At 42.5% G+C, this 26161-nt stretch overlaps 1 protein-coding gene across 1 annotated transcript in view; it reads left to right on the plus strand.

Annotated features, from left to right (window-relative positions):
• Nucleotides 1-6: 6 nt before the first annotated feature.
• Nucleotides 7-26161, plus strand: part of ERCC5 (ERCC excision repair 5, endonuclease) — a 32902-nt gene continuing 6747 nt past the window's right edge. The window contains exons 1-13 of the mRNA XM_077753902.1: nt 7-135; nt 5935-6110; nt 8315-8430; nt 8904-8990; nt 10238-10298; nt 12425-12568; nt 14825-15032; nt 15434-15877; nt 15915-16478; nt 19790-20037; nt 23376-23495; nt 23649-23862; nt 24570-24714. Coding sequence (XP_077610028.1) covers nt 48-135; nt 5935-6110; nt 8315-8430; nt 8904-8990; nt 10238-10298; nt 12425-12568; nt 14825-15032; nt 15434-15877; nt 15915-16478; nt 19790-20037; nt 23376-23495; nt 23649-23862; nt 24570-24714 — 2615 coding nt within the window. The 5' untranslated portion in view covers nt 7-47. The remainder of the gene's footprint in view (nt 136-5934; nt 6111-8314; nt 8431-8903; nt 8991-10237; nt 10299-12424; nt 12569-14824; nt 15033-15433; nt 15878-15914; nt 16479-19789; nt 20038-23375; nt 23496-23648; nt 23863-24569; nt 24715-26161) is intronic.

The following is a 26161-nucleotide window of genomic DNA, read 5'->3' on the forward strand; positions in this document are numbered from 1 at the left end:
CTGCGCCCGGGATAGGAGGCCTCCCGCCGAGGGTCGCTGGGGGCCTCATGGGGGTGCAGGGTCTCTGGAAGCTTCTGGAGTGCTCCGGGCGGCAGGTGAGCCCGGAGACGCTGGAGGGGAAGATCCTCGCCGTGGGTATCCTTCGCGCTTCGTGGGTTCTCGGGCGCAGGGGCTCGCGCCAGGCGTTTGCTCGCTCTCGGCTCCCTTTTGGGCCCAGCGTGGTGTTGGCGGGACGACGCCCACCCTCGNAGTGCCACGCCGGATTGGAGTCCTCTGGTTTTATTACTTAGGGGCAGTGCTTTCCCCTCTCTGTGCTTCCCTTCTCTCACCTGGAAAGTGGCGGTGATAATAGTATCTGCGCACAGGGCTGGTATGAGGAGCAAAGGGGTTATTTAAGTGAAAGCTTAGTTACTATTGTAAAGCGTAAAAGCCTTGTCCCGACTTGGGGGGGGGTCAGCGTGGAATTAAATCAGGTGGGCTTCCTACCGGTAGTGTCGCTTGCTGGTCCTCCTGAGCCCTGCCCCACTTAGATGTATTAGAAGGAGGATAGTGTGGACAGGTGTTTGGCTTTTTTTTTTTCTTTTCTTTTTTAAAAGTAACTTTTACTATTTTTTTTATTGATGAGTTTTGGAATAGGAAATCCATGTGGTCCAGCACTGAAAAGATTTCAAAAGGCACACAGTGGCTTTTTGTTTTGTTTTTGGTTTGTATTTGCTTTTGTTTTACCTCCCAGCCTCTGTGATGAGACCCGTGAAGGATTGCCTTTTATGCATTTGTGTGGCTGGTTTGGTGTGTGTCTTTGGAATTAAGCGTTTTTCTTTTTTTTATCGAAACATACGAACACTGTTTCTGAAATTTTGGTCTTTTTAGACGTTAAGCATCCTTCTCCTCTCCCTCCCCCTCCTCCTTCACCTTTGAGGGGCTGTTCTGTTCCGGAAGTTGGTGGTACCTTATGCCAGGTCCCTAGGCGGGCGCAGGAGTTGTGAGGAGAAGAGACTCCTGTAAATTGCTGTCGGTGGTAAATGCAGTTTAAGAGTATGTGGGAATTCTGCTAAGGGGTCACTGAGTGAGGAGCCGTTATTTAGTGTGGAGACAGCTTTTACGTGATGTGACACTGCTGATTTTTCAAATAAACCTAATCATGATTATAGTGTCTGCAGTGTGAGTAATCTTGAAATACATCCGTAATGAGTTTTGCCTTGCTTAAAAGCTTTTGAGGGATACCTTGTATCGGGGAAAGGGAAAGTTTGTGGTTGATGTGTTAAAGCAATGTGCTGTTGCTGCCCTCTAGTGGTTCATCAAATCACTGCTTTCTGAAGATTTTCTTCATAGAAGATCATGGGAAGGAAAGCAGTTTTCAGTGACAGGAACCCTTCAAACTTCAGCAAAGACTTAGGCATTTTACGTTGCAGCCTCTATGAAGAAGTGATGATTTGTAAAATCATTGAGCTGATGCATCAAGTTCAGCATTCTAATTTTCTGGGAAGTTGTCCAAAGTAAGGAAAGTAAAGTGTTTAATTTAGAATTTAGATTACCTATTTTTAAGATGACTCAGGAACCCTTTTGGGACATGAAGTAATTTTCATGAGGTTATTAAGTTTGTCTGAAAGAACAAATTATTTTAAGAGGACTATCAACTATCCTCCAGTTATAAATACAAATTTACATATATATGTATGTATGTATGTGTTTAAGTATATGTATGTGCGGAGAGAATATTTGACTGCTGTTCCAGAATTGATTTTGCTTTGTTTCATTTTCTGTTTTTTATACTTATTTATTTGTTTATAATTTACATCCAAGTTAGTTAACATATAATGCAACAATGATTTCAGGAATAGATTCCCTAATGCCCCTTACCCAGTTAGCCCATCCCCCCTTCCACAACTCTCCAGCAACCCTCTGTTGTCTATATTTAGGAATCTTTTATGGTTTGTCTCCCTCCCGGTTTTTATATTATTTTTGCTTCCCTTCCTTTATGTTCATCTGTTTTGTATCTTAAATTAATCATATGAGGGGTGCCTGGGTGGCTTAGTCGGTTAAGCATCCGACTTTCGCTTAGGTCATGATCTCGCGGTTCGTGCGTTTGAGCCCCGCGTCGGGCTCTGTGCTGACTGCCAGCTCAGAGCCTGGAGCCTGTTTCAGTCTGTGACTCCCTCTCTCTCTGACCCTCCCCTGCTCACGCTGTTTCTCTCTCCTAGAAATAAATAAAAACATTAAAAAAAAAATTAATCATATGAGTGAGGTCATATATTGGTCTTTCTCTGATAGACTAATTTTACTTAGCATAATACCGTCCAGTTCCATCCACATAGTTGCAAATGGCAAGATTTCATTCTTTTTTTTAATAAAAAATTTTAACGTTTATTCATTTTTGAGAAACAAAGTGTGAATAGGGGAGGAACAGAGAGAGAGAGAGGGACACAGAATCTGAAGCAGGCTCCAGCCTCTGAGCTGTCAGCACAGAGCCCGGCGCGGGGCTCAAACACAAATTGCCAGATCATGACCTGAGTTGAAGTCAGTTGCTCAACTGACTGAGCCACCCAGGCACCCCTGCAAGATTTCATTCTTTTTGATTGCTGAGTAATATGCTATTGTGTATATATACACCACATCTTTATCCATTCATCTGTCAGTGGACATTTGGGCTCTTCCCAGCTTTGTTCCATTTTCATGGGAATTCAAATTCAAATATCTGATCTATATTCCAATATTTTTGTCTTCTATGTTAATGAGGAAATTATTCATGACACACCAGTTTCATAATTTACTCTTGGATCTTTAAAATACATTTTTTTAACCTTCTGTGGGAGCTCCTGGGTGGCTTAGTCGGTTAAGANGTGGATGAGTTGTCTTATTTATTTATATAATCTAAATGTGTCCAATAAAAATTAACAGTTTAACTTTTGACTCTAGTGAACCTTAACATTTGTAAACTGCATCTAACTCTGTTAGCAAAATATTGCACTCTCTTTAGGCTATGCATACTAATGGAGATTAAATTTTAAATCACCTAACAGTAGAACTAAAGTAATTTATCTTTTCCTTCAAAATGTTATTAGTCCTTTGGGTCTTATCTATGAAGTGATTCTGGCTTTGCTGCAGATTTAACTTTTTTCCAGCCCTGGGACACATTTAATGTTCCTTTTTTTTTTTTTTATAAACCTACTGAAATTAGGCAAGTCTAATTATACAGATACTTTCACAATGCCTAATATATTTTAAAAAGTAATTTCAAGCTGGAACTTTCAACCCTAGCTAAGACTGCTTATGATTAATAATAAAAAAAAACCCATCTCAGTCTCTTTGATTTAGAATTTTAGGCATATCTGTATTTAGTATTTGATATATTAAAAGCTTTTATCCAGTTTGAAGGGATAACAGAATTGAGAGCCACTGATCTAAAATTAGGTTTTATCATTAATTATAACAGTCAAAGTAATGGTTTAAGTAGAAACTTAAGACTGTACAGCAGTGTAGCCACCAGAAATGAGCCAGGCAGAATTACAGCACAGAACTGAGTCAACGCCAAATCATACTTCCAAGGTAGATCCTTTATCCTGCAGCCTCTTAACTGTGTCCACCATTGCTGTGCCCTCTCCCTAGGGCTGTTGCAGCTAGTTTATTCCTCACTCGTCCACTAGGGTGATCTTTAAGTCACGTGCCTGTGGCTGCACACACACATCGACTCTTGCTCCTGTGGCTCAGATTTTGCCATGTCGTCCTTTAGTGGAAGCATGCATCTCTCTTAGGGCATTCACATTTGCTGCCCCTCTCGTCTCGCCGTTTACTCCCTTTCTCTTGTCCATTCAGGGCTCCGCTATTTCTTCACATAGGCCTACCCTAAGTAATGAGCCACTGACCGCCCCTCCCGTCCTTTTACTCTGCTCTATTTACTTTTTTTTTGTATTATAGCTATACGTATTGTAGTAAATTTATCATATGTATCTATTTGTCTTCTATTTTGTTGTTCGTCTTCCCCATTAGAGTGCAACTTCTTGGAGATAGACACCATATCTCTTTTGTTCAGGGCTATGTTTGCTCTTCTATCTCAAGATCTTGGGTCTTAGATAAAGTCTGGCACATAGTAGCACTCAAATATAGGAATGAATATAATAATAGCTTGCTTTCCACTAGTCATTTTGTTCCCTGGTATTTAATTGTTGATGGGCCTGATTTGTTTTATGGTTATAAGTTAGGGAATGTACATTCATTTAAATACTTAGCTGTTGAAATTTTTTTAATGTTTTTTATTTATTTCAGAGAGAGAGAGACAGCATGAGCAGGGGAGGGTCAGAGAGAAAGGAAGACACAGAATCCGAAACATGCTCCAGGCTCTGAGCTATAAATAATAGCTGTTCAGCTCATGTGATACCAAATATTTGTTGCCTCCTATAGGTCCCATGAAAGGGGAGCCGTGCACAAAAACGTGGTCTAGACAAGGCATGGAGCCAGTGGTGTGGTTTTTCCCTCCATTAGGTTGTAAGCTCCAAAGGGCAAACCCCTTGTTTTGTGCAGTGCTGGATCCCCAGTGGGTTTTCTGCCACATAATAAGCAATACAGCTTTGAATAGGAGTGCATAAGTGGGGGTGTATGTCTGGGCTGAGGAAGTGACCCATAGACCAGGACCTCTGAGTCCGAGATAACTAGGCTGAGAGGGGAGGAGCTCAGGCCGGAGAAGGAGCACGTGAGGCCATGCTGGAGGCAGGAAGTGTCTGCCCACAAGACAGCTTGAAAGATGGAATTGAGGGGAACGTAGGGGATGACATTCAGCGATCTGGCTATGGTGAACGGGGTCACGTTCACTGCAATGGGGCCATAAGCAGTCAGGTAGAAAAGACCCATGTCCCGTTTTGATCATGTTAAGTTGGGAAGGTCTGCGAGGCATGGGGGAGAGGTGTCATCTAGGCCATCTAGTCTGGGGGTAGGACAGAGCCCACGTAGAGAGAGGGTGTGGCGTGGGGGTGTGAGGTAGCCCGGGGAGCCCATGCAGCAGGAGGAGGGGAGAGGGCCCGAGCAAGGGAGAGCACTGCTGAAGTCAGGCTTGAGTGGGGATGAGAGGGCTGGCAGAGCGACGGGGGGCAGGAAGGCCATGAGGCCTGCGTCCCTCTGTCTTACGGACAGGCAGGAATAATTTGGTAAGGAGCGGTGCTTACAAAACTTAAATATAAGCAACCTCTAAGAAAATGTAAATTACTTGTCATTGCAGAAGAGGTAACTATTGTTCATATTTTGATGTCTGAACTTCTAGTTTCTTATATTTAACATATCCTGTATATTATAAAATGCAATTACGCATCCCATAGTTTTGTGACCTGTTTTGTCTCCTTTAATATTTTGTGATTGTCTTTCTTATCACTATATCTGCTTCTGTAGCTTCCATTTTTGAGGGCTCTCTGGTATTTCAGCAAATCAGTGTATCGTAGTTTAAGTGAAGATTTGTTGGAAAATTTTTACATTGTTTTTCATATTTTCTTTAAACATTTATAGAAGTCACTCGTATTGTAAATCTATGATGATTTTCTGAGGATAAATGTCTGGAAGTAGAAGTAGTAAAATAGAATGCAAGTTTTTACATTTTTTGCTATGAATTGCCAAATTGTTCTCCAAAAGAGTTGTGCTAATTTATGAAAATTCTGTAGAGATTATCAGTTTTTTTTAAAAGAAGCAATTATTTACAATTAGATTTTCTATAAGGACACATCTGTTGATGTAAGATTTTAAAATCAGTATGTGAATAGTAGTAACAAGGGTTCAAATAAAATTAACTGATTATAGGTAGATTCCATCAGGGCTGAACATTTTTCGATTTCAAGTGAATTAATATGAGGGCTTACTCTCAATGTTTAAATGATATCTATCGGCTGTTGGGAAGTTGAAATCACGGGGATGAGGGAAGAAATTCCAAAACCTTTCCTTTAACAATTCTGCCAGATATTAGCATTTGGTTGAACCAGGCACTAAGAGGAGTCCGGGATCGCCATGGGAACTCAATAGAAAATGCACATCTTCTCACTTTGTTTCATCGACTCTGCAAACTCTTATTTTTTCGAATTCGTCCTATTTTTGTGTTTGATGGGGACGCTCCACTATTGAAGAAACAGACTTTGGTAAGAGTCATCTATTTTTTTTTTCTCTCCATATTCTTAGAAAGAAAGAAAAGTTTGGGGCACCTGGGTGGCTCAGTCAGTTGAGTTCCAAGTCTTGATTTTGGCTCAGGTCATGACCTTGTAGTTGTGGGATTGGGCCCTTATGTTAGTGTGGGGCCCACTTGGGGTTCTCTGTCTCTGTCTCTTTCTCTCTCTCTCTCTCTGTCCCTCCTCCACTTGTGCCTGCATACACGCTTGCACTCTCTCAGAATAAATAAACCTTTTAAAAAAGTTCAGGTGTAATTTTAACTTTCTCTTTAGAATTTTGGAAGCTAAGGCTTATTTTAACATACATCCAGCTTAATTTCAACTTTTTTAGTGTATTTTGAACAAATTACTTTTTTTTTTAAAGTTTATTATTTTGGGAGAGAGAGACAGAGAGAGAGAGAGAGAGAGAGCACAGGAGGGGCAGAAAGAGAGGTAGAGACAGAACCCCAAGCAGGCTCTGTGCTGTCAGTGCAGAGCCTGACACAGGACTCGATCCCACGAACCGTGAGATCATGACCTGAGGTGATATCAAGGGTTGGATGCTTAACTGACTGAGCCACCCAGGCTTCCCAACACTTTGTCTTTTAAAAAACGATTATTTGTGAGAGTACCTCCTGGGTGCAATGATAAAATTTAGCTTTTAATAAAACTACTAAAATTCTTACACTTGGGAGTCTTCCTTCTAGAGTTTCTTTGTAGCTGTCCTGTGCATGTTTCAGCTATGCTGCTGAGCTCTACGGAGCACCCTTTGAGGGAAATGCTCTGAATCTGAGATTGTGGGTCCGCAATGTTTAAAGACTGATGGGATGTTAGAAATAGGTGATTTTGTGTGGTGCCAGCTGTGATTAAAGTGGATTATCAAGGAAGGAAGTTGGCCAGGATATAAAAAAATTATAATGAGTTTCTTTATTCTTTCTCTATTTATTTTGAGAGAACAAGAGTGAGAGAGGGGCAGAGAGAGAGAGAGAGAGGGAGGGAGAGAATCCCAAGCAGTCTCTGCATTGCCAACGCAGAGCCCGACTCTGGGCTCAATCCCACAAACCATGAGATCATGACCTGAGCCCAAATTGAGTTGGACGCTAAACTGACTGAGCCATCCAGGGGCCCCAGGAGTTTCCTTATTCTGAAGGTAGTTTCAAACAATGTTGGAATGAAGTTGTGAACTTTGGAGTAATTGTGTATGCCCCAAATGATAGCACCCATTTGGACATAGGACTTTTCTTCATAAGCACAGTGGATAGACATTGTCTAAGCAAATGAGGCTGTAGGATGAAAGTAAGGATCTGCAAAAGCCTGGGGACATTTGCTCCCTCCGTGAAAGGTATAGACTTGCATGTTGCAGTTTTAAATTATCCAAGGCACACGTATCAGGCCTTCTTTGGAAGGATTAGACAGGAAAGAAGAACTCCAGAATTTATCTGCAAGTAAACAGCATCTCCCCAGTTCCCCTGCCCCATAATTAAAGGTGTTAGCTAACACTATTGTAGTAGTTATTTTGTAATACATAAACGTATCAAATCAGCACATTGTACACCTTAAACATCCAGTGTTATATGCCAGTTATCTCTTAATTTAGAAAAGAAGAGAATGTTTTGGTATTTCTTCCTTATATTCCACCATATTCCACCTTATATTCCACCTTATTCCACCTTATATTCCACCATATTCTATTTTTTCCTACTTGGACATTACTTACAAGATACTTCTCTACAATTTAGGATTTCTTATGATATAACCTTGAATGTTGAGGGACAGAGTGACATCTAAGTAATGTTATTTTATAAAGACCAATATCAGAAATTGGCTTTGGCATAACAGTGATTTTTAGAGACTACGTTAGTTAATTGATATAATCTTGCATTTATTTAACTATGTATCATTAAGTTTTAGGCTTCTGGGGACATTAAAGGATATTTAAAAGAATCTGAAGATAAATTAATCATTTCCCAAATACCGTATACTAGCCAGTTCTTTCAGTAATTGCTAGATGGAAACTCAGTTTCCTTTACATATCAGAAACCTGAACATTTTCACGGATAAACAGAACTTTGGAGGAAATACTAAAGCATCTATAGTCTGAAAGCTCAGACAACCCAAATTCTATAGAAAAAAATCAGAGAAATATTTTTGATATACTAATACCCTGAAATAGAATCCTCTGTCCTTTCTTTTCACAGGCTAAGAGAAGGCACAGAAAGGATTTGGCAACCAGCGATTCCAAAAAAACTACGGAGAAGCTTTTGAAAACATTTTTGAAAAGACAGGCAATCAAAACTGCCTTAAAAAGTAAAAGGCAAGAGGCACATTACATTAAGTTTCAAGTTTAAAAACCTTTAAGTTTTGTGTTGGATTAACCCTTTCCCTAACTTTAACTCAGCAGATAATAGATGGTGACTTGAGAGGGGTACGCGGGGTGTCCATTTGACCCGGTAAAATGCAGGGCATTTGAAGTTGTGTGTGGCAGCTTCGATAAGGAGAGAGAAAGGCTGTAATGATGCATTGTGTGCACTTTGCACTTGGATGACGCGTGTGCCCATAGCCAAGGCTGTGGCCTGGGGGCCAGGGGCCGCAGGGGCCGCCCTCTGTCTCTCCAGGCGCCAGGCCGCCCTTGATCCACCACAGCGGCCGGGAAGCCGGGCCAGCAGTGCCAAAGCTGCTCCCCTGTGCTTCTCCGTCTCACCTCCTCGGCAGGGCTTGTGTCGTCAAAATCCGGACCTAAAATTCTAATTCCTGTCACCCGTGTTTAAGTCTGTGTGTGGTTTTCAGAGATGAAGCGCTCCCCAGTCTTACCCATGTTAGAAGAGAAGATGACCTCTATGCTTTGCCGCCTTTAGAGAAGGAAGAGAAGAACAGGTAAGTGTCTGTTTACAAATGGTGATTGGATGTTTAGACAGGTTTAAACCTTTGTGTTTTATCTGCACGATGAGGCATGTGGGAATGAATGCATCTGAGAATGCATTCTCCCTACCTTGTAGAACGTTTTTCCTTCCTTTCATACTAACTTGTCCCTGTGTTTGGGTGGTTCGTGCTGTTCTCTTCATTCTGCAGACCCCGTGTTAGCCCTGGGGGTGTATCGTTCACTCGCATGTTTCTTGCCCTTCGCACACACGTGCTGTCTCTACCTGTTTCTCGGCCCATGTCTCGAGTCTCCTGCCACGCCTAGAGCCCACACACAGCGTCCTCCTCGCTGAGTCCAGTAGTCACCTTGCAGGCCTCCGCCTGCTGCACTCGGGGCCCGTGCTGTCCTGCTACCTGGGAGCCTTCCTGGCCACTCTTCCTCTAGCTCCTCTCCCTCTGGCTCTTCCTCTCGCTCACTCTTAATTGTCAGCAGCTTCTGTGGCTGACCGGTGTCTCTCCCCACCTGCCCCCTTTCCTTTCCCAGGGGCTCCCGAGACCCCAAGCAGCTTTTGAATCAGGCCATTTCTGTTTATCTTCATCACTGCCACCATCACCCTTACCGCAGTGGCTTCCACACTTCTTTCTCTGTCTTTGTCTTTGACCTTACCCTTTAGCTGGAACCCTACCCACCACACTCAATCTCTGCTTTGTAGTGTAGAATCTATTAAAACCCAAATCTGATAATGTCCTCTTGTAGCTTAAAGCACTTCCTACCTTCTCATGTCTTTAGGATAAATTCCAGCTCCTTAGTCACGTGCTTCTCCATCCTCACCACCCGCCCTCTTGATATGGCGTACAGGCAGCCTCTCTTTCCCTTGTTTCCGGATGCTTATAGAACTTAGGGTTTCCGCTGGAATACTTCTCTCCATGCACGTCCCTCAGGCCCTATAACTAGACCTCTCACTTACTTGGGCCTCAGGCCAAGCAGTGTAATTGCCAGATTCCAGAACACCTGGAGGACCCCCCAGATTGGAGAGAGGTACTCTCATTATTGCAGCCTGCTCCTCACTTGTGATGGAAGTTACTAGACCATATTGCAATTGCTCACTTACATGTGTCCTCTCCAGACTGTGGGAACAGGGACAACCTGGCTCTTGCCAAACACTCACCATCGTCGCCCCTAGTGGTAGCAGCCCCATGCCTCATGCAGTGTTTTCATAAGTCATTAAGTCAGTTACTGTAAACATATGCTTGGCTTTCAGTTCAGAAGAAGAAGATGAAAAAGAATGGCAAGAAAGAATGAGTCAGAAACAAACATTACAGGTATTTATGTAATTTTTGAATTCAGAATACATTCTATCATTTGAAATAAATGACATGAAAATGAATAATGAGGTGGTATGAATTTATGAAAGTTCCTGAAAAACAGAAGCCTTCTTTACTGTGCGTGTGTGTATAAGTGTGTGCATGTGAATATACGTATGAGTACACATGCTCACACGCACATTTATGAGGAGTTGGCCATTGTGCATGTCCAGATGTCCAAAATGAGCCATCTTTCCTTTACAACCAACCAGCCACCCAAACAGGAAAGAGTAACGTATACTTGTGTAAAAATGTAGAAACAGTAGCACCATAAAAGATGGGTATATAACTTCAGGTAACATTTGGACATGTGTTAGTCCATTCTGCCTCCTTCCTCCTTTTGGTTGAGTACTGGCGTGTACTTGGGTATGTTAGTATATGTCAGGTGTACGTGTGTGTGTGTGTAACTACGTCTGTGCTTACGTTCCACTTGCCCACTGCCGTGTGACAAAACAGTTGTTTGTCTGTCGTCTTCTCTCCCTGTTCTGGGGGTTGGTGAGCCAAGCTAGGCCGTGCCCTCTGCACGTCTGCCGTGTAGATGCACACAGACTGGAGCTGGGGCTGGAGCCCCTCCAGGGCTGCCTCACTGCGTGTCTGGCGGTTGACGCTGTCAGTCAGAACACCTGCCTGTGGCCTCTCTCTGCGGCCTGGGCTGGTTCGCAGCGTGGCGCTCTGTTCCCGGGGCAGGCGTCCCAAGAGCCAGTGCCTGGCAGGGCCCCGTGGCCTTTTGTGGCCGGCCTGGGAAGTCCTGCAGCCTCTCCTCCTGCACGCCCTGTATGAGAAGCTGGTCAGGCAGGCCTCCCCTATTGGAGGGGAGGGGCTATGTGAAAAGAGGGGTCAGAGAACGTGTGGTCATGTTCTAAAATCATGACCACGCACATTTTAATGGATGACATTTTTACAAGTTGAGGCTGTACTGTGTATACAAGTTTTTAACATTTTCTTTCAAGTTTCTTGAATAGTGGGTAACATTCTTTGATTCCCAACTTAACTGGTTTTTTATGTTCCTATTATTTTTGGTACGTCTGGAAAAAGACTTTTGAGCTAAAACCTCAGGATCCCTTAACTTGTAGAGGTTCTGCTTTATTAATATAGCAAAAGATAGCAGCCTTGGTGAAGACATGAGCCTTGTGGTCAGAAAGGCCTGCGTTTAAGTCTGGGTCCTCCTGTTCTCTAATTCTGTTATCTGANCAAAAATAATAATGATGCCTTCCTCAGACGGCTGATGGGATTATCACTGAGGGAAGAGCATGGGGTGTTGTGAGCATGACTGGCCTGTCCTAAGTGCTGGCTGCTTTGAACAGATACATACAACATACCTGCTTACAGCAAATTAAATTGCATTATTTCATTTTCTTTACTAATGAAGAGTTTTAAAGTACTTTTGGTGATTAGTTAAAATTTAGAAAATTTCGTGCTTTTTCATGTCAGTGAATTTTTCACTTTTTATTTCACTTTTGATCATAGTTTAAGAGCAAAACAAAACGAACCTAATTAAGGGAATTACAAATATTGTTCACATTCCAAAGGCTCATCCCTGCCTTAGGGCCTTTGTCATGTAGCTGGTGGTCATGCTGCTGGTCATGCAGCCTGAGGTGTCCTGCTCAGGCTTGTTGGTGTCTTTCAAGTCCCTGCTCACAGGTCATTTTTAATGAGGTCTTCTCTGTCCATCCAACAAATGTTTTTTCTCTTCCTGATCTCGTAATCAATTCTCTTAATCAGATTAACCTGCCTTATTTTCTTGTCCATTCATTTATTTATTTTATTATTATGTCTTTACTCCACTCCTAAGAGTAGGGGCCTTATCTGGCATGAACTGTATAATACCCTAGCACCCAGAACAGTGTCTGGTACATTAGGGGTGTCTGGTAAATGTTTTTTCTACTGGATGAATCCATGAATGAATGGCTGCTTTCCCTAATCTGCCTATTCACTGGTACCTAGTGCAGATTATGTACAACTGTGTTTAGTCTGTTGTAGATTATGTAGAACTGTGTTTGTAAGTGCAAAAAACATCTTTTAGGATAAATAAAATTAAGTGTAAGAAATGTAAATTTCATGGTGTTATGTTTTACTCTTTATAGGAAGAGTTTTTTCATAATCCTCATGCGATAGATATTGAATCTGAAGACTTCATCAGCCTGCCTCTTGAAATAAAGCATGAAATCCTGACTGATATGAAAGAATTTACCAAGCGAAGAAGAACTTTATTTGAAGCAATGCCAGAGGTGAAATATACAACAGCACATCCATGCTTAGAATTAAGAACTACAGCAAGATTTTTCTTAGAAAAAAGGAAATTGATAAACATTACTTACATAATATCTGTTTCTAGTAAACAGCATTTGTGTCTCAGAGATCCTAGGAAGTATCATAAGTTTGAACTTAGAAGTTGAACTTAAAGGCTTCAAAGAAGCCTTCAGACTTACGCTTAAGACCAAGTCTTATCTCCTACTCTGTATTCTCATAACACCCTGTAATCTTTCTTTATGGTTCTGAGCATCCTCATGTGCCTGTCTCACTGACTTCTGTAACTTCAGCACCTACATCTGTGTCTTTCACATAAGTGTTCAGTAGTGGTTCAATTCTTAAGTTAGTTCATAAAAGTTATTTTAACCTATAATATATGTTGTCCGTAGAATACTCATGGTAATATAGAGTCTAATCACAATGGAAAAGTATGTTCCAACTTGAAATTCCAGGTATTTCTTCCTTGGCTACAGGCCTAGAAATGCAATTGGACCTCCTTCTTCCCTCTTCCTCTTTCTAGACAGTGGTAATAGAGAATCGAGTGGTAAATTCCACAACTTGGAGCATTTGTGGGGGCTCTACAGCCATAGAAACCTGGAGCCGGTGGTGTGCGTAGCTGGAGTCAAGCTTGTCTCCTGATCGTGCTATACTGTTAGCTAACTGCCAACTTTAGTGGGTGAATGAGCTTTGTTGCCCTTTCTACTGCTACCACTGATGATTTCTCACATCGTTCTCTAACTCACTGGAGGACAGAATATGCATTTTGTAGCAGCATTATTCCTGATGAATGGATGTAGTGATTTTTTTCCTACAGACTTTTGAACATTTCTTAAATTGATACCAAAAATATGAAAAAGGCAGAGAGGCACTCTTTCCCTATCACTCCTTTGTTTTTCCATGAAGTATGTGAACATAGGAAAATATGAAGGTATATAGAAATGATGTACAAAGGATAGGAGTAAATTTATTTTCATTTCAGGGGGAAATCCAGGCTCAGTCTGTATCAAGTGCTTTATTTCTTAAGTGTGAAAGGATCTCTGACTGGCCTTTGAGGAGATACAATTCGGGTTATGTAAGCAAAGGTGGGAAGGCATGGGACAAAGGGAGACGGTCCCTAANAAAGGCAGAGAGGCACTCTTTCCCTATCACTCCTTTGTTTTTCCATGAAGTATGTGAACATAGGAAAATATGAAGGTATATAGAAATGATGTACAAAGGATAGGAGTAAATTTATTTTCATTTCAGGGGGAAAATCCAGGCTCAGTCTGTATCAAGTACTTTATTTCTTAAGTGTGAAAGGATCTCTGACTGGCCTTCGAGGAGATACAATTCGGGTTATGTAAGCAAAGGTGGGAAGGCATGGGACAAAGGGAGACGGTCCCTGATGATCTTCTCCCCTTCGTTCTCTTCCTGCCACATGGAGCCTGGGACCTGTAGATGGCAGGGCAGTGTGGCTCCGCTGCTCACTGAATCTGTGCTTCTGATAGCAAAGGGAAGTTCTGAGTCAGCCAGGTCAGACCTTTGTGTCTTCTGTACATTGGACAAATGCAATGTTGATAATAGTAATGATGGTAAATAGTAGCATAATAGTATAATAGTAATAGAAACAATATAAGGTTGGCAGCCTGCTTTTGATCCCACATCTACCACTTAGTAGCCTTGCAACCCTAGGGAGGTTATTTCACCTGTTCGTCTCAGCTTCTTCATTTGTAAGTGGGGATAATGGCATGTGTCTCGTGGGGTGGTTGGAAATAATATGCGAAGATACGTAAAAGCTCTTAGAATGCCTTCACAGGAAATGCTTTATAAATGTTAACTTATCATTAATAACTGTGACTGTTGTGATTTACAGGGTGTCTTTTAAAGGTCAGGGACTGTGCTAGGCACCTTCCTTGCATATTTACTTGCATTATGGAAGGTCGCCTGTCTGTTAAGCCATGACCAAAGTGTCACAGTGCGTGGCATGCATTACATGCTCAATAAATGTTGTTTGAGTAAATGGTTAAGTCATAAACAGTATCCATGATTTCTTTTGTCCAGTTCTTTCTGTTCTAAAGACTTTTTTTTTAATAAGGCAGTTACAGTTTTTTTGCTAGTATTCAAATTTTACTTTCATAATATGAAGATATCATCAATGGGAAAAAAAATCAATTGTTCTTTGTCCCCTTTTGAGACATGGAAATGTGGGAATGTTATCTGTATTTAATACAAAAGAATTATTTATTTTCTTTTAGGAGTCTAATGACTTTTCACAGTACCAGCTCAAAGGCTTGCTTAAAAAAAACTATCTAAACCAACACATAGAAAATGTCCAAAGGGAAATGAATCAGCAACAGTCAGGACAAATCCAAAGACAATACGAAGATGAAGGGGGCTTTTTGAAGGAGGTAGAGTCGAGGAGAGTGGTTTCTGAAGACACTTCACATTACATCTTGATAAGAGGTACCGGGCACCGTCACTTATTATCATGTTTCTGAATTCTATGCACCAGGCCCTACTTGTGCCGTCATAAGTGTATGTAGCTGTTAACGAATTTCCTACTACTGTACCAACGCGCTTTATTTTTATTTCTGTAATTTACGACTTTAACATTTATTTAATTCCAGTATAATTAACATACAATGTCATATTCATTTCAGGTGTACAGTGTAGCCATCCAGCGGATCTATACGTTAGTCAGTGTTCGCAACCAGCCCACTTTAAAACTAACGAATTGACTCAGTGCTGATTAAATGAAGTTACAACTTCATTCATGAGAACCAGTATTGTTTTATGCATCATACTAGAAGTATATTGTCTCATTGGAAAACCACGGATTGAGAGAGATTTCAATTCTTCCCTAGGTGTTCAGGCTAAGAAGGCTGCAGAGGTGGGTTCGGAGGCTCCTCCTTCCAGCCAAGAGCACAGCAAGTGTCTGGACGTGAAGGCCTCCCCTTGTGAGAAACTGAGCCCGCAGGAAGAGGCCGCCGCGCCTCCTTCTCCGGGAACGTCCCTGGCCCTGCAGGCCGCCTTGCTGGGGGGCAGCTCGGAGGAGGAGGGCGGGGGGCAGCCCGCCGCGCGCAGCGCACCCGTGTCACCGCGGACTCTCTGGGCCATTCAGAAGGCCCTTGAGGACGACGACGACGCAGAAGCGCACGCCGGAGCCGGCGCGCAGACGGGGGCGGGGCCGGAGAAGCCCCCCGGGGACGGTCCCCCTGAGGACACCGCCGAAGGCCTGCGAGCGGGCGCTGGCACAGGGCCGCCGTTGCNCCCCGAGTCAGGTGGCCAGCGACGCCTTTCAGACGGGGGTGGGGCCCCGGGGTGGGGAACCCGCTCCCGCTCCAGCACCGCCCACGAGTTCAAGGTCAGTGTCGACGAATGACACACAGGCCAGCGTGCCTGAGCCACAAGCAGACCTTCCTGCCGCCGGCGGTCAATATGATGAGCCTGCAGTTAGGGGTAGAGAAGACGCAGTTCCTTCAGAGGGCGCTGCGCCCGCGCCCCGGGGTGGGGAACCCGCTTCCCCACCGCCCACAAGTTCAAAGTCAGTGTCGAGGAGGAATGACACACAGGCCAGCGTGCCTGGGCCGCAAGCAGACCTTTGTGCCGCCGGCGGTAAATATGATTCCTCTGTTCTTTCAAGCGAGGACGAAGCAGAATGTGAAAAAAGTCCTCTTTCTAAAATCACTGGCACTGTCGTTTTGCATGAAACGAGTAATATACAAAGTGTCCCTTCAGAGGCAAAAAGTAATTTCGAAAATGCGGGATCGTTTGATGCTAAAGAGTGTGAGAATTTCCTGAAAACCATCCAAGAAGTCGAGACAGTGGAATTGGCAGACCAGGACTTCATTTCCCTTCCGAAATCTGCGGAGCCCACGGATATCGACTCTGAAGAAAGTGACTCCGACGGTAGGTGCTTGTGCTGGTTCAGAGGTGCGGAGCCGCGGGGTTTTCAGTCTGCAGGGACCGAGGGGTCCGTTAGTGTAGTCTCGTTCCTGCTTTATTCAGGCGAGGAACTAGGGACGCAGAGAGGTGAAATGACTTTCCCAAGGACACTAAGTTCTTTCTATGGTTTTTAAAAGGAGGGAGTCTCCCGCTCAGGCTCTATCTCTGTCTCTCTCTCTCGAAAATAAAGAATCACAAAGAAAGAAATTAAAGGGGGGCCCTAATCGGCTCAGTTGGTTAAGTGTTCAACTTGGGCTCAGGTCATGGTCTCATGGTTTGTAGGTTCGAGCCCTGCATGACCTCTGTACTGACAACTGGGAGCCTGGAACCTGCTTTGGATTCTGTGTCTCTTTCTGTCTCTGCCCCTCCCCTGCTCACGCTCTGTCTTTCTCTCAAAAATAAATAAAAACATTAAAGAATTTAAATTAAATAATAAAAGGGGAGAGTACCTTAGTTGGAAAAGGTAAAGGTTTAGTTTTTTTTTTTAACTTCTTGTTTTGAAATAATAACAAACTTAATAAAATTGAAAGACTATTACAAAACATTCTAGTTCCTTTACCCAGTACCTCAGTGGCTAGCATTTTACCACATTTGCGCCATCATGTCTCTTTGTCTATATGTATTTATACCTACATAGACTTCTATATGGCTGATCCTTATTTTTTTTTAATGTTTATTTTTGATAGAGAGGGAGACAGAGCGAGAGCGCACAAGGAGGGGAGGGGCAGAGAGACAGAGGGAGACACAGAATGTGAAGCAGGCTCCAGGCGCTGCACCGTCAGCACACAGCCAGACGTGGGGCTTGAACCATGAACCATGAGATCATGACCTGAGCTGAAGTTGGAGACTTAACCGACTGGGCCACCCAGGCGCCCCACATATGGCCGATCCTCATTATTTACAGGTTTCTTATTTGCAAAGTTGCTTATTTACTAAAATTTATTTGTAATGCCCACATCAATACTTATCAGTAGTATCTTTGTGGTCATTCATGGACCTGAATAAAGTGGCTAACAGTTTGAGTTGCCATACTGTTCCCAGCTGAGGTTGAACAAGGTGTCACTGTGTCTTCTTGTTTCCCCTGTCCTACAGGGTGACCAGAGTGTGAGTATGGAAGGGAGCAGTGCAGTGTAGACCAAAAGCTGTGACTCAGGGGCTTCTTGGATGGGGTTTGAATCCCAGTTCTGCCACCTGTTAGTGGGGCAGCCCAGGCAAGTCTCTTAACTCTCCTTAATCTCATTTCCTCTTTTCTAAGATAAAGAAAATAGAATTTACCAAGATAGGTTGTTTTTAGGATTTGAGATTATAAATATATTTACTCTGTGAACAATGACTATTTGTGGATTCAGAGTTCCCAGTGACTTTATAGAACATACTGCTGTGAATAACAAGAATTGACTATACACACACACAAGCTTTTTTCCTGGTGTCTGCTTGTTTCATTCCTTGTAATTAGTATTTCATGGAAAGGAATTTTTGAGGCTGTGTAAATAGGCTGTTTCTGAACAAACCTTTTTCCACTTGTTTTAGCATTTGTTGATGAATTTTACCTAAATAAATGATTACTGTGATGGTTGCCAAATGGTAGGGGTGGTTTTTTTTGTTTTTGTTTTTGTTTTTTTTGAGAGAAAGAGTGTGTATGTGTGCCAGCCAGGGAGGGGCAGAGAGTATCTTAAGCAGGGTCAGTGTCCAGCTCAGAGCCTGCTGTGGGCTCGATCTCACAACTGTGACATCATGACCTGAGCCGAAATCAAGAGCTGGACGATCAACTGACAGCCACCCAGGCTTCTTGCCAAGTGGTAGTTTTTTAGTTCCACTGTTCCTTATACACTTTTTGGTTTACATCTTTCTATAAGGCAGATTTCTCCCATTTTCCCATTATTTTTTTTATATCAGTGTGGACTCAAGCATTTATTATGATTATTGTGACTTATGATGCTGTCATACTTTATTGCTGGAATCGCCCTAGCTTTGGCCAGTGGGGGCCCCTTCAGGCTGACTCCTGTGACTTTGGACAATTCCCCATTATGTTTTGGGCATTTCTTTACTTTCTGATCGAGAAATTCCAGACTTATTTTCTACTTTTCCTGCCCTGTCCCGCCCCTGGATCCAACTAGTTCACCCAAAAGCCCTAGTTCCTTGTAATGGAGCATGATGTTTAGAAACCCAAGATCTGACACGGAGTGTGCTCACCATTACTGGGGTGTCATCGCTTCAGGCCCTCTCAGGAACAAAGCCAGGAAATATATGTGCACATACCCATCTATATTTATTTTTCTACAAATAAATATGAATTACGTATATACAAATCTATGAGTTCATATTGATATCTGCATTCAAATCTAGTATCACAGATTTCATATTAGCCTCCACCTTTGTTATAATTTCCTTTCCGAACAGTGAGAAACTTTACTCACATTGTCCTTAATATATTAACTTCTTGCTTATTCTCTCTTGATTTGTAACCATCTGATCCCATTGGTGTCCATTTTGGTCCTGGCTGTCTTCTTGGCCCCAGTCCCCATTATGAGATCTCCAGCCCATCTGTCGTTTTTGTATCCTGAAATCCACCCTCCTCCACCTGAAGGGAAGGAAGGGGATCAATGTTTTTTTAAGAAAAGAAAAGATGCAAGAGCGGAGGGAAGGCAAGTGGAAGAGAAGAGCTATTTCCCCTGAGTACTTATCCAGGATTCTTTCCACAAGTCACAGCTTTATTCTTTGCTTTGTGCATAGTGAAGTAGCATGAAAACATATTTAACAACCTACATGATTGTTTACATCCTCTGATTATTCTCCTTTTTGAACTTTAAAACAATATTAACTTAGAGAGCATATTTGTATAAAGCTTATATGCAGATCTTTGAAAACTTGGTTCCTAACTTCAAAGGCAGTGCCAGTTTATGTAATGGAAAAGGCTTATTGTGAAGTTATAGACCTTTATTATTAAATATTTTTACTGTAATATGTTATTACATGTTTTCTATTAAATTCAAATCTTTTCAGGGTAAAACATTCTCAAAATTTTTAAAAAGTTTACTTATGTATTTTGAGACAGGGACAGCACAAGCAGGGGAGGGGAAGAGAGAGAGAGAATCCCATGATTTGAGTGAGATCATGATTTGAGCCAAAATCAAGAGTCGGGCACTTAACCGACTGAGCCACCCAGGTGACCCAGGGATAAATTATTTTTAAGGATACTTTGGAAAGCTCTCGATGATTTCAGGTTAATTTAAATGTTTCACTTATGTAAAGTGATCTTGTTCATTTTGGTACAGGAAGTTTCATTGAAGTCCAGAGTGTCCCTAGTAACGACGAACTTCAAGCTGAGTTACATGAAGCTTCCAGACCTCCTTCTGGACAAGATGAAGAGGAATCAATAGGAACTGAGACAGAAGAAGCCACTGCTGATTCCGAGGGCCTCCTAAGACACGACTCTGGAAGTGAGGCCTTGGATATTGAGCCATGTGAAGAAGCTGAAAAAGAAGCAGACAGTTCACTCAATGAATGGCAAGATATTAATTTGGTAATAATATGACACTGAGTTTTAACTTATTGCTAAGAAAGAGCCAAGTTAAATAGCTTTCGAGCTTCAAGGAGTTACTGGATGAACATTTATTAGCTATTTGCATTTTTTCCCCCTTAAATAACACACTTACACTTTCATAGTTCTGGGGATTGGGCAGTCTGAGATCAAGGTGCAGGCTGGTGTTGGTTCCTGGTGAGGGCTCTTTCTGGCTTGTAGACGGCTGCCTCCTTGCCTCTTCCTTATATAGAGGGGCGGGGGAGGGGGCTGCTAGAGGGGGAGAGGAAGGAGTAGGGAGGGAGGGAGGGAGATCCCTCTTTTTATTAAGGCTACAATCCTGTCAGATTAGGACTCCACCCTTCATAACCTCACGTAATCCTAATTATCTCCTAAAGACACCATCTGCAGATGCAGTCACATCTGGGTTTAGGGCTTTAACATGTGGGTTTTGGGGGAACACAATTCAGTCTACTGCAAGAACCACATACAGCAGCACCTAAAGGCATAAAATACTTGTGTGTCAAACTCACAACATATGTGAAGATAACTTATTTCAAAACTGCAAACACTAATGATAGAAATTGGGGAAGACCTAAATACATGTGGTTTTGGATGGGGAGACTCAGTATCATTAAGATGCCACTTCTTCCCAAACTGACCCATAGATGAATGGAATTCCAGTAAAACCCAAGCAGAATTTTTTGATGGATATTAACAAGCCGGTTCTAAAATTTACATGCAAAAGCAAAGAAACTAGAGTAGTCAAAACAATTTTGCAAACGAAAAAAATTGGAGGACTTATACTACTTGATATCAAGTTTTACTATAAGGGGAGCCTGGGTGGCTCAGTTGGTTAAGTGTCCGACTTTGGCTCAGGTCATGATCTCGCAGTCTGTGGGTTTGTATCTGTGCTGATAACTCAGAGCCTGGAGCCTGCTTCAGATTCTGAGTCTCCCTTTCTCTCTGCCCCTCCCCTGCTTACTCTGTCTCTGTCTCTGTCTGTCTCAAGAAGAATAAACATTAAAAAAAAAAAAGATTTACTATAAAGCTGCAGTAATCAGGGCAGTATTTTATTGGCTCAAGGGTAGACACATGGATCAGTAGAACAAAATAGAGTCTAGCAACAGAATCAAACAACAATAATCAAGACAGTTTGCTCTTGGCGTAAAGATAGACACATCGATCAACAGAACTTACTAGAAAGTACAGAAATGGATCCATGCATGTAGGGACAACAGATTCTCAACAGAGCTACAAAGGCAGCCGGATGGAGAAAGGACTGTCTTTTCAGTGGTGCTAGAAAAACAAAAGAGCTTTGGTGTCTTGTATCATATGCCAAAATCAACTAAAACATCACAAATTGTAGTTTTACACAAACTCTTGAAATGAGACAATGTGAAGTTGAGTCTTCTGACCTTGTTTTTTTAAAGTTGCTTCACTGTAGTAAATTCTGTGCATTTCCATATAAATTTTAGAATTAGCTTCTCAATTTGTATGAAAAATGCTTAAGGTTTGCACTGAATATACAGATCGATTTGGGGAGAATTAGCATTTTAGCAACACTATATCTTCTGGGCTGGGAACACAGGATATATCTTGATTCATTCTGATCTTTTCAGTTTTCTTAGCAGGGTTTTGCAGTTTTCTATGCATCAGTCTTACACATCCTTTGTTATATTTATCTCCAAGTATTTTGATGTTAGGGAAATTGATTTTATTTTTTAGAATTCATAGCTTTTAGCATATGCACAGAATTCCGCAACCATCACAATTTTAGAATCTGTGCATCGCCTCAAAAAGAAACCCTGTACTGATTAGCGGTCACACCCATCTCTTCCGCTCAGCCCCTGTGAACCACTCATTGATTTTCTGTCTCTGGATTTGTCTTTTCTAGACGTTTCATACAAATGGGATCATGCAAGTTGTGCCTTTTGTTTCTGGCTCCATTCGTTTAGCAGAACGTTTTCAAGGTCCATCCATATTGTAGTGTGTGTTAGTGCTTTCTTCTTTTTCTTTAAGTTTTTAATTGTTTTAAAGTTTATTTATTTATTTTGAGGGAGAGAGAGATAGTGAGCAAGCCGGAAGAGGCAGAGAAGGAGAGGGAGAGAGTGAATCCCGAGCAGGCTCTGCATCATCAGCACAGAGCCTGATGCCCGGCTCAGACTCACGTACCGTGAGATCACGACCTGAGCTACAATCAGCGGTCACACGTTTAACTGACCGAGCCAGCCAGGCGCCCCAGTACTTTATTTCTTTTTATTGCCAAACAGTATTCCACTGTATGGACACATACCACATTTTATTCATTCTTTTGTCCATTTGATGGGCATTTGGGTTCTTTACCCTTTTTGGCTATCATGAACAGTGCTGCTCTCCTACAGGTTTTGTGAGGATGTAAGCTTTCATTTCTCTGTGGTACACACCTAGCAGATGGACTTGCTGGGTCACAGGGCACCCGTGTTTAATCTTTTGAGGGCCCATCAGGCTGTTTTCTAAAGTGGCTGCACATTGCCACCAGGAGTGCACAAGTGTCCCGCTTCTCCATATCCTTGTCAACACGTACTAATGTCTGTCCTTTTGATTTTGTCATCCTACTGGGTGGGAAGTGGCATCTCACACTCTGATTTTTAAAATTCAATTTGTTTAAAGTAAAAAAAAAAAACCCAAACTCAACAGTTTACCCATTTCTTCCCCCTCCCCAGCCCCCCAGCAACCACCAATTTATTCTCTGTGTCTGCACTTTTTAAAAATTTTTTAATTAAAAAACTTTTTTTAGATTCTACCTATGAGAGAGATCAGATGGTATTTGTGTTTCTCTGATTTATTTTACTAGCATAATGTCCTCGAGGTCTAGCCATGTTGTCCCAAGAGGCAAGATTTCATTGTTGGGTTTTTTTTTGTTTTTTTTTTTATGGCTGAGTAGTACTTTCATTGTATGCATGTATACCACAGCTTGCTTTCTTTCTTAAAGATCTTTGTTTTTTAAGTAATCTCTACACACTACTTGGGGCTTGAACTCACAAGTGCAAGATCCAGAGTCCCAGGCTCTACCGGCTGAGCCAGCCCGCCCCCCACCCTCCACGGGTTCTTTACACGTGGCTTCTGTCTGCCTGCATCTTGTTCTTGCTGACGGCTCCTCTTTTATGTAGCTTCTCCACCTCCTGTGATTTAGTGAGGGAGCTACAGAAATTGTAGGCTTGCTCCGAAATCCGAGCGGAAAACGTCATAAGGAGGAAAGCTTATGTGGTAATTTATTCAGACTAAATGCAGGCTTTCTGTAAGAAAGGAGTTTCATTGGACTATTAATATGATTATCTAGAGATGAAATTACTTTATAGGAGGAACTGGAAAGTCTGGAGAGCGACCTGTTGGCACAGCAGAGTTCACTGACCGCACAGAAGCAGCAGCAGGAGCGCATTGCTGCTACCGTCACGGGGCAGATGTTCCTGGAGAGCCAGGTGGGTGTCCCGGCTCACGCCTCCCTCAGCCGTGCCCGCCCCCTTCTCCGTAACCAATTCCCTGAGGGAGCCCGCTAAGGGAGCTGTTGACGCGGCTCCCATTGCTGGTCAAGGCCATCTGACAGGGGTCGTTGCGGGTCTGTCACTCTCCAGGAACTTCTTCGCCTGTTTGGCGTCCCCTACATCGAGGCTCCCATGGAAGCAGAGGCTCAGTGCGCCCTCCTGGACCTGACTGATCAGACTTCTGGAACAATCACCGATGACAGTGATATTTGGCTGTTTGGAGCCCGGCATGTCTATAAAAACTTTTTTAATAAAAACAAGTTTGTGGAATATTACCAGTATGTGGACTTTCACAACCAACTTGGTAAGGCTTCAGAGTATGGTCACTTTGAGTTTGTGTCGTGACTTTTTTGCTTTCCGAGGAACTACTTTAATGTATTCGTGGAAATGGTAGGTCTATACCCGTTCTCACGTACGTGATCTTTTGCTTATGTAGAGGAATAGGATTTTTGAATTAGAATTAAGAATTAAAGCCCTAGTAATGGTTAGGCCTGGTCTGCATTTTTAATTACCTGACCTGCTTAGACTTTGCTTCCTTGAGGTCTCCAGAGTAAGTGGGAGGTGGCAGAGATGGGGCGGCAGGCGGGAGTCACCCCTGCTGGGGTTGTGAGCTTCATGGCCCTCCGTCGGCTCCTCTGGGTATGTGTCGATTCCCCTGGCCAGTTGTTGTTCTTGGCAGTGGGGAAACAGCGGAGAATGAAAGTCTGGTGGGAGAAACAGATGATGATAAGTGTAAATCATAATTTGACATAAGTACCGTATAGAAAAATAAAGCTATGAAAGAGGAGAGGGCGACCTGCAGGCACAGGAAGTGTGTGTTGTCGTATATAGAGTTGTGGTAACGAAAAGCTCTACTAATAGGTAACTAATGGGTAGCGAGTGTTGTACATACCTTAGGGATGAGCGTGTCAGACAAAGGGCCTAGAGAGTGCAGAGGCCCTGAGGCAGAGGCTTGCTTGGTGTGTTCTAGTAAAAATGTTAAAAAATATAAAATGAGTTTTACTTTCATAGGACTAGACCGGAGCAAATTAATAAATTTGGCCTATTTGCTTGGAAGTGATTATACAGAAGGAATACCAACGGTAGGTTGTGTTACAGCCATGGAAATTCTCAACGAGTTCCCTGGACACGGCCTAGAACCTCTCCTAAAATTCTCGTAAGTTCTTTGTTAATTTCTTTAATTCAGATGTTTGTGTAAGTACGTAATGTAACAAACAGAACCATTATTTACATTATGAACTGTTGCAAATCACTGTTCATTGGGAAAACAGGAGGGATTGATTGGGTTATGAAATTTGTTTTCCCTTTTCTATAGTTCAGTGAAATCTGAGACAGTGTTTTTAGAGGCACCAGGCTTATCCTAGTTCAAGGGTACATAGCCAGGCCTGTGGGATGTCCTAGGCCAGTAGAAATTTCCATTTCATTCATTCAGATAATTACTGAGTAGGTACTATGTGTCAGACAGCCTGTGAGGCTGGGGTAGGAGCGATGGCTGAGTCTAGGCGGCGCTCTCAGGGGGCTCCACGCTCTCGGGCGAGAAGAGAAGCAAACGCGTACCTGTATTTGTGTGCGTCACGAGTTCTGCGCGGTCAGCCAAGGCGGCGTGGAGGTGTGATGCTGCCCTCCTTGCTGCGTGTACTCAGGTGTGTCAGTGATGGGGCTGCCTCCCAGCCAGAGCCAGGGTTGTGCTGTCCCTGGGGTGCACTTGTCCATGATGGGGGTCCCGAGACGCTGGTAGTGAGGACTATGTCTGTGAAGGTCCTTCTTTTCTTTCAGGCTGGTCCTCGATGGCATTAAAAAAAAACTTGGACTGTAAGTCCCAATACCATAGATTTCACAGTGCAGTGGTTTTTAGTCCATTTGTGAGGTTGTGATGGCATTTCTAACCTTGTCACGAGATACTGTTTGGAAGTAGTTGACTTAATGATTCTTCAGAGTTCTTTCCAGATATAGCTCCTGTGTCTGAAAAAGACTCAGATGTTCTGCTCTAAAGGATCAGGGATTAAAATTAAAACTTAAATACGGAAATGGTTTTAATGTTTGCTGTACTGCAGCTGTGGCACACACACCAGTGTATTGATTTTATGCTTTCTCTATCTCTCTCTTCATAATTTGCATAGTATTGAGGAAGTAATATACCGGGAGTAACTTACTGGGTAGCTCGTATGTCATGGTATATCAATAACTTGAAAAACTACAAATAACTTTATTATACAAATAATTATAGAAAAATTATGAAATGAATTAAAACGATGGTTACAGTTAACAGTTTGGTTTATATAACTTTAGACTTTTCTATGTACAGTATACTCTATCCATTATATATATACAGACACATACATACGTGTGTCCTCATATGAGTGTGTATTTCTTCTTATAAGAATGGGATGATGCCATCTACTTTTTACAGTGTATAGGTTATTATCAGGGTCTTTTAAAATTTTTATTTTTTTATTTTTATTTTTTTTTTGAGAGAGAAGAGGGAGAGAAAGAGAACAAGACCACGAGCAGGAGAGAGGGGCAGAGGGAGAGAGAATCTTAAGCAGGCTTCATGCCCAGCACAGAACCTGATGTGAGTCTTAGTCTCATGACCATGAGATCAT

Source organism: Crocuta crocuta, unplaced genomic scaffold (assembly GCF_008692635.1).
Source record: "Crocuta crocuta isolate KB4526 unplaced genomic scaffold, BGI_CrCroc_1.0 scaffold31, whole genome shotgun sequence".
Taxonomy (NCBI): domain Eukaryota; kingdom Metazoa; phylum Chordata; class Mammalia; order Carnivora; family Hyaenidae; genus Crocuta; species Crocuta crocuta.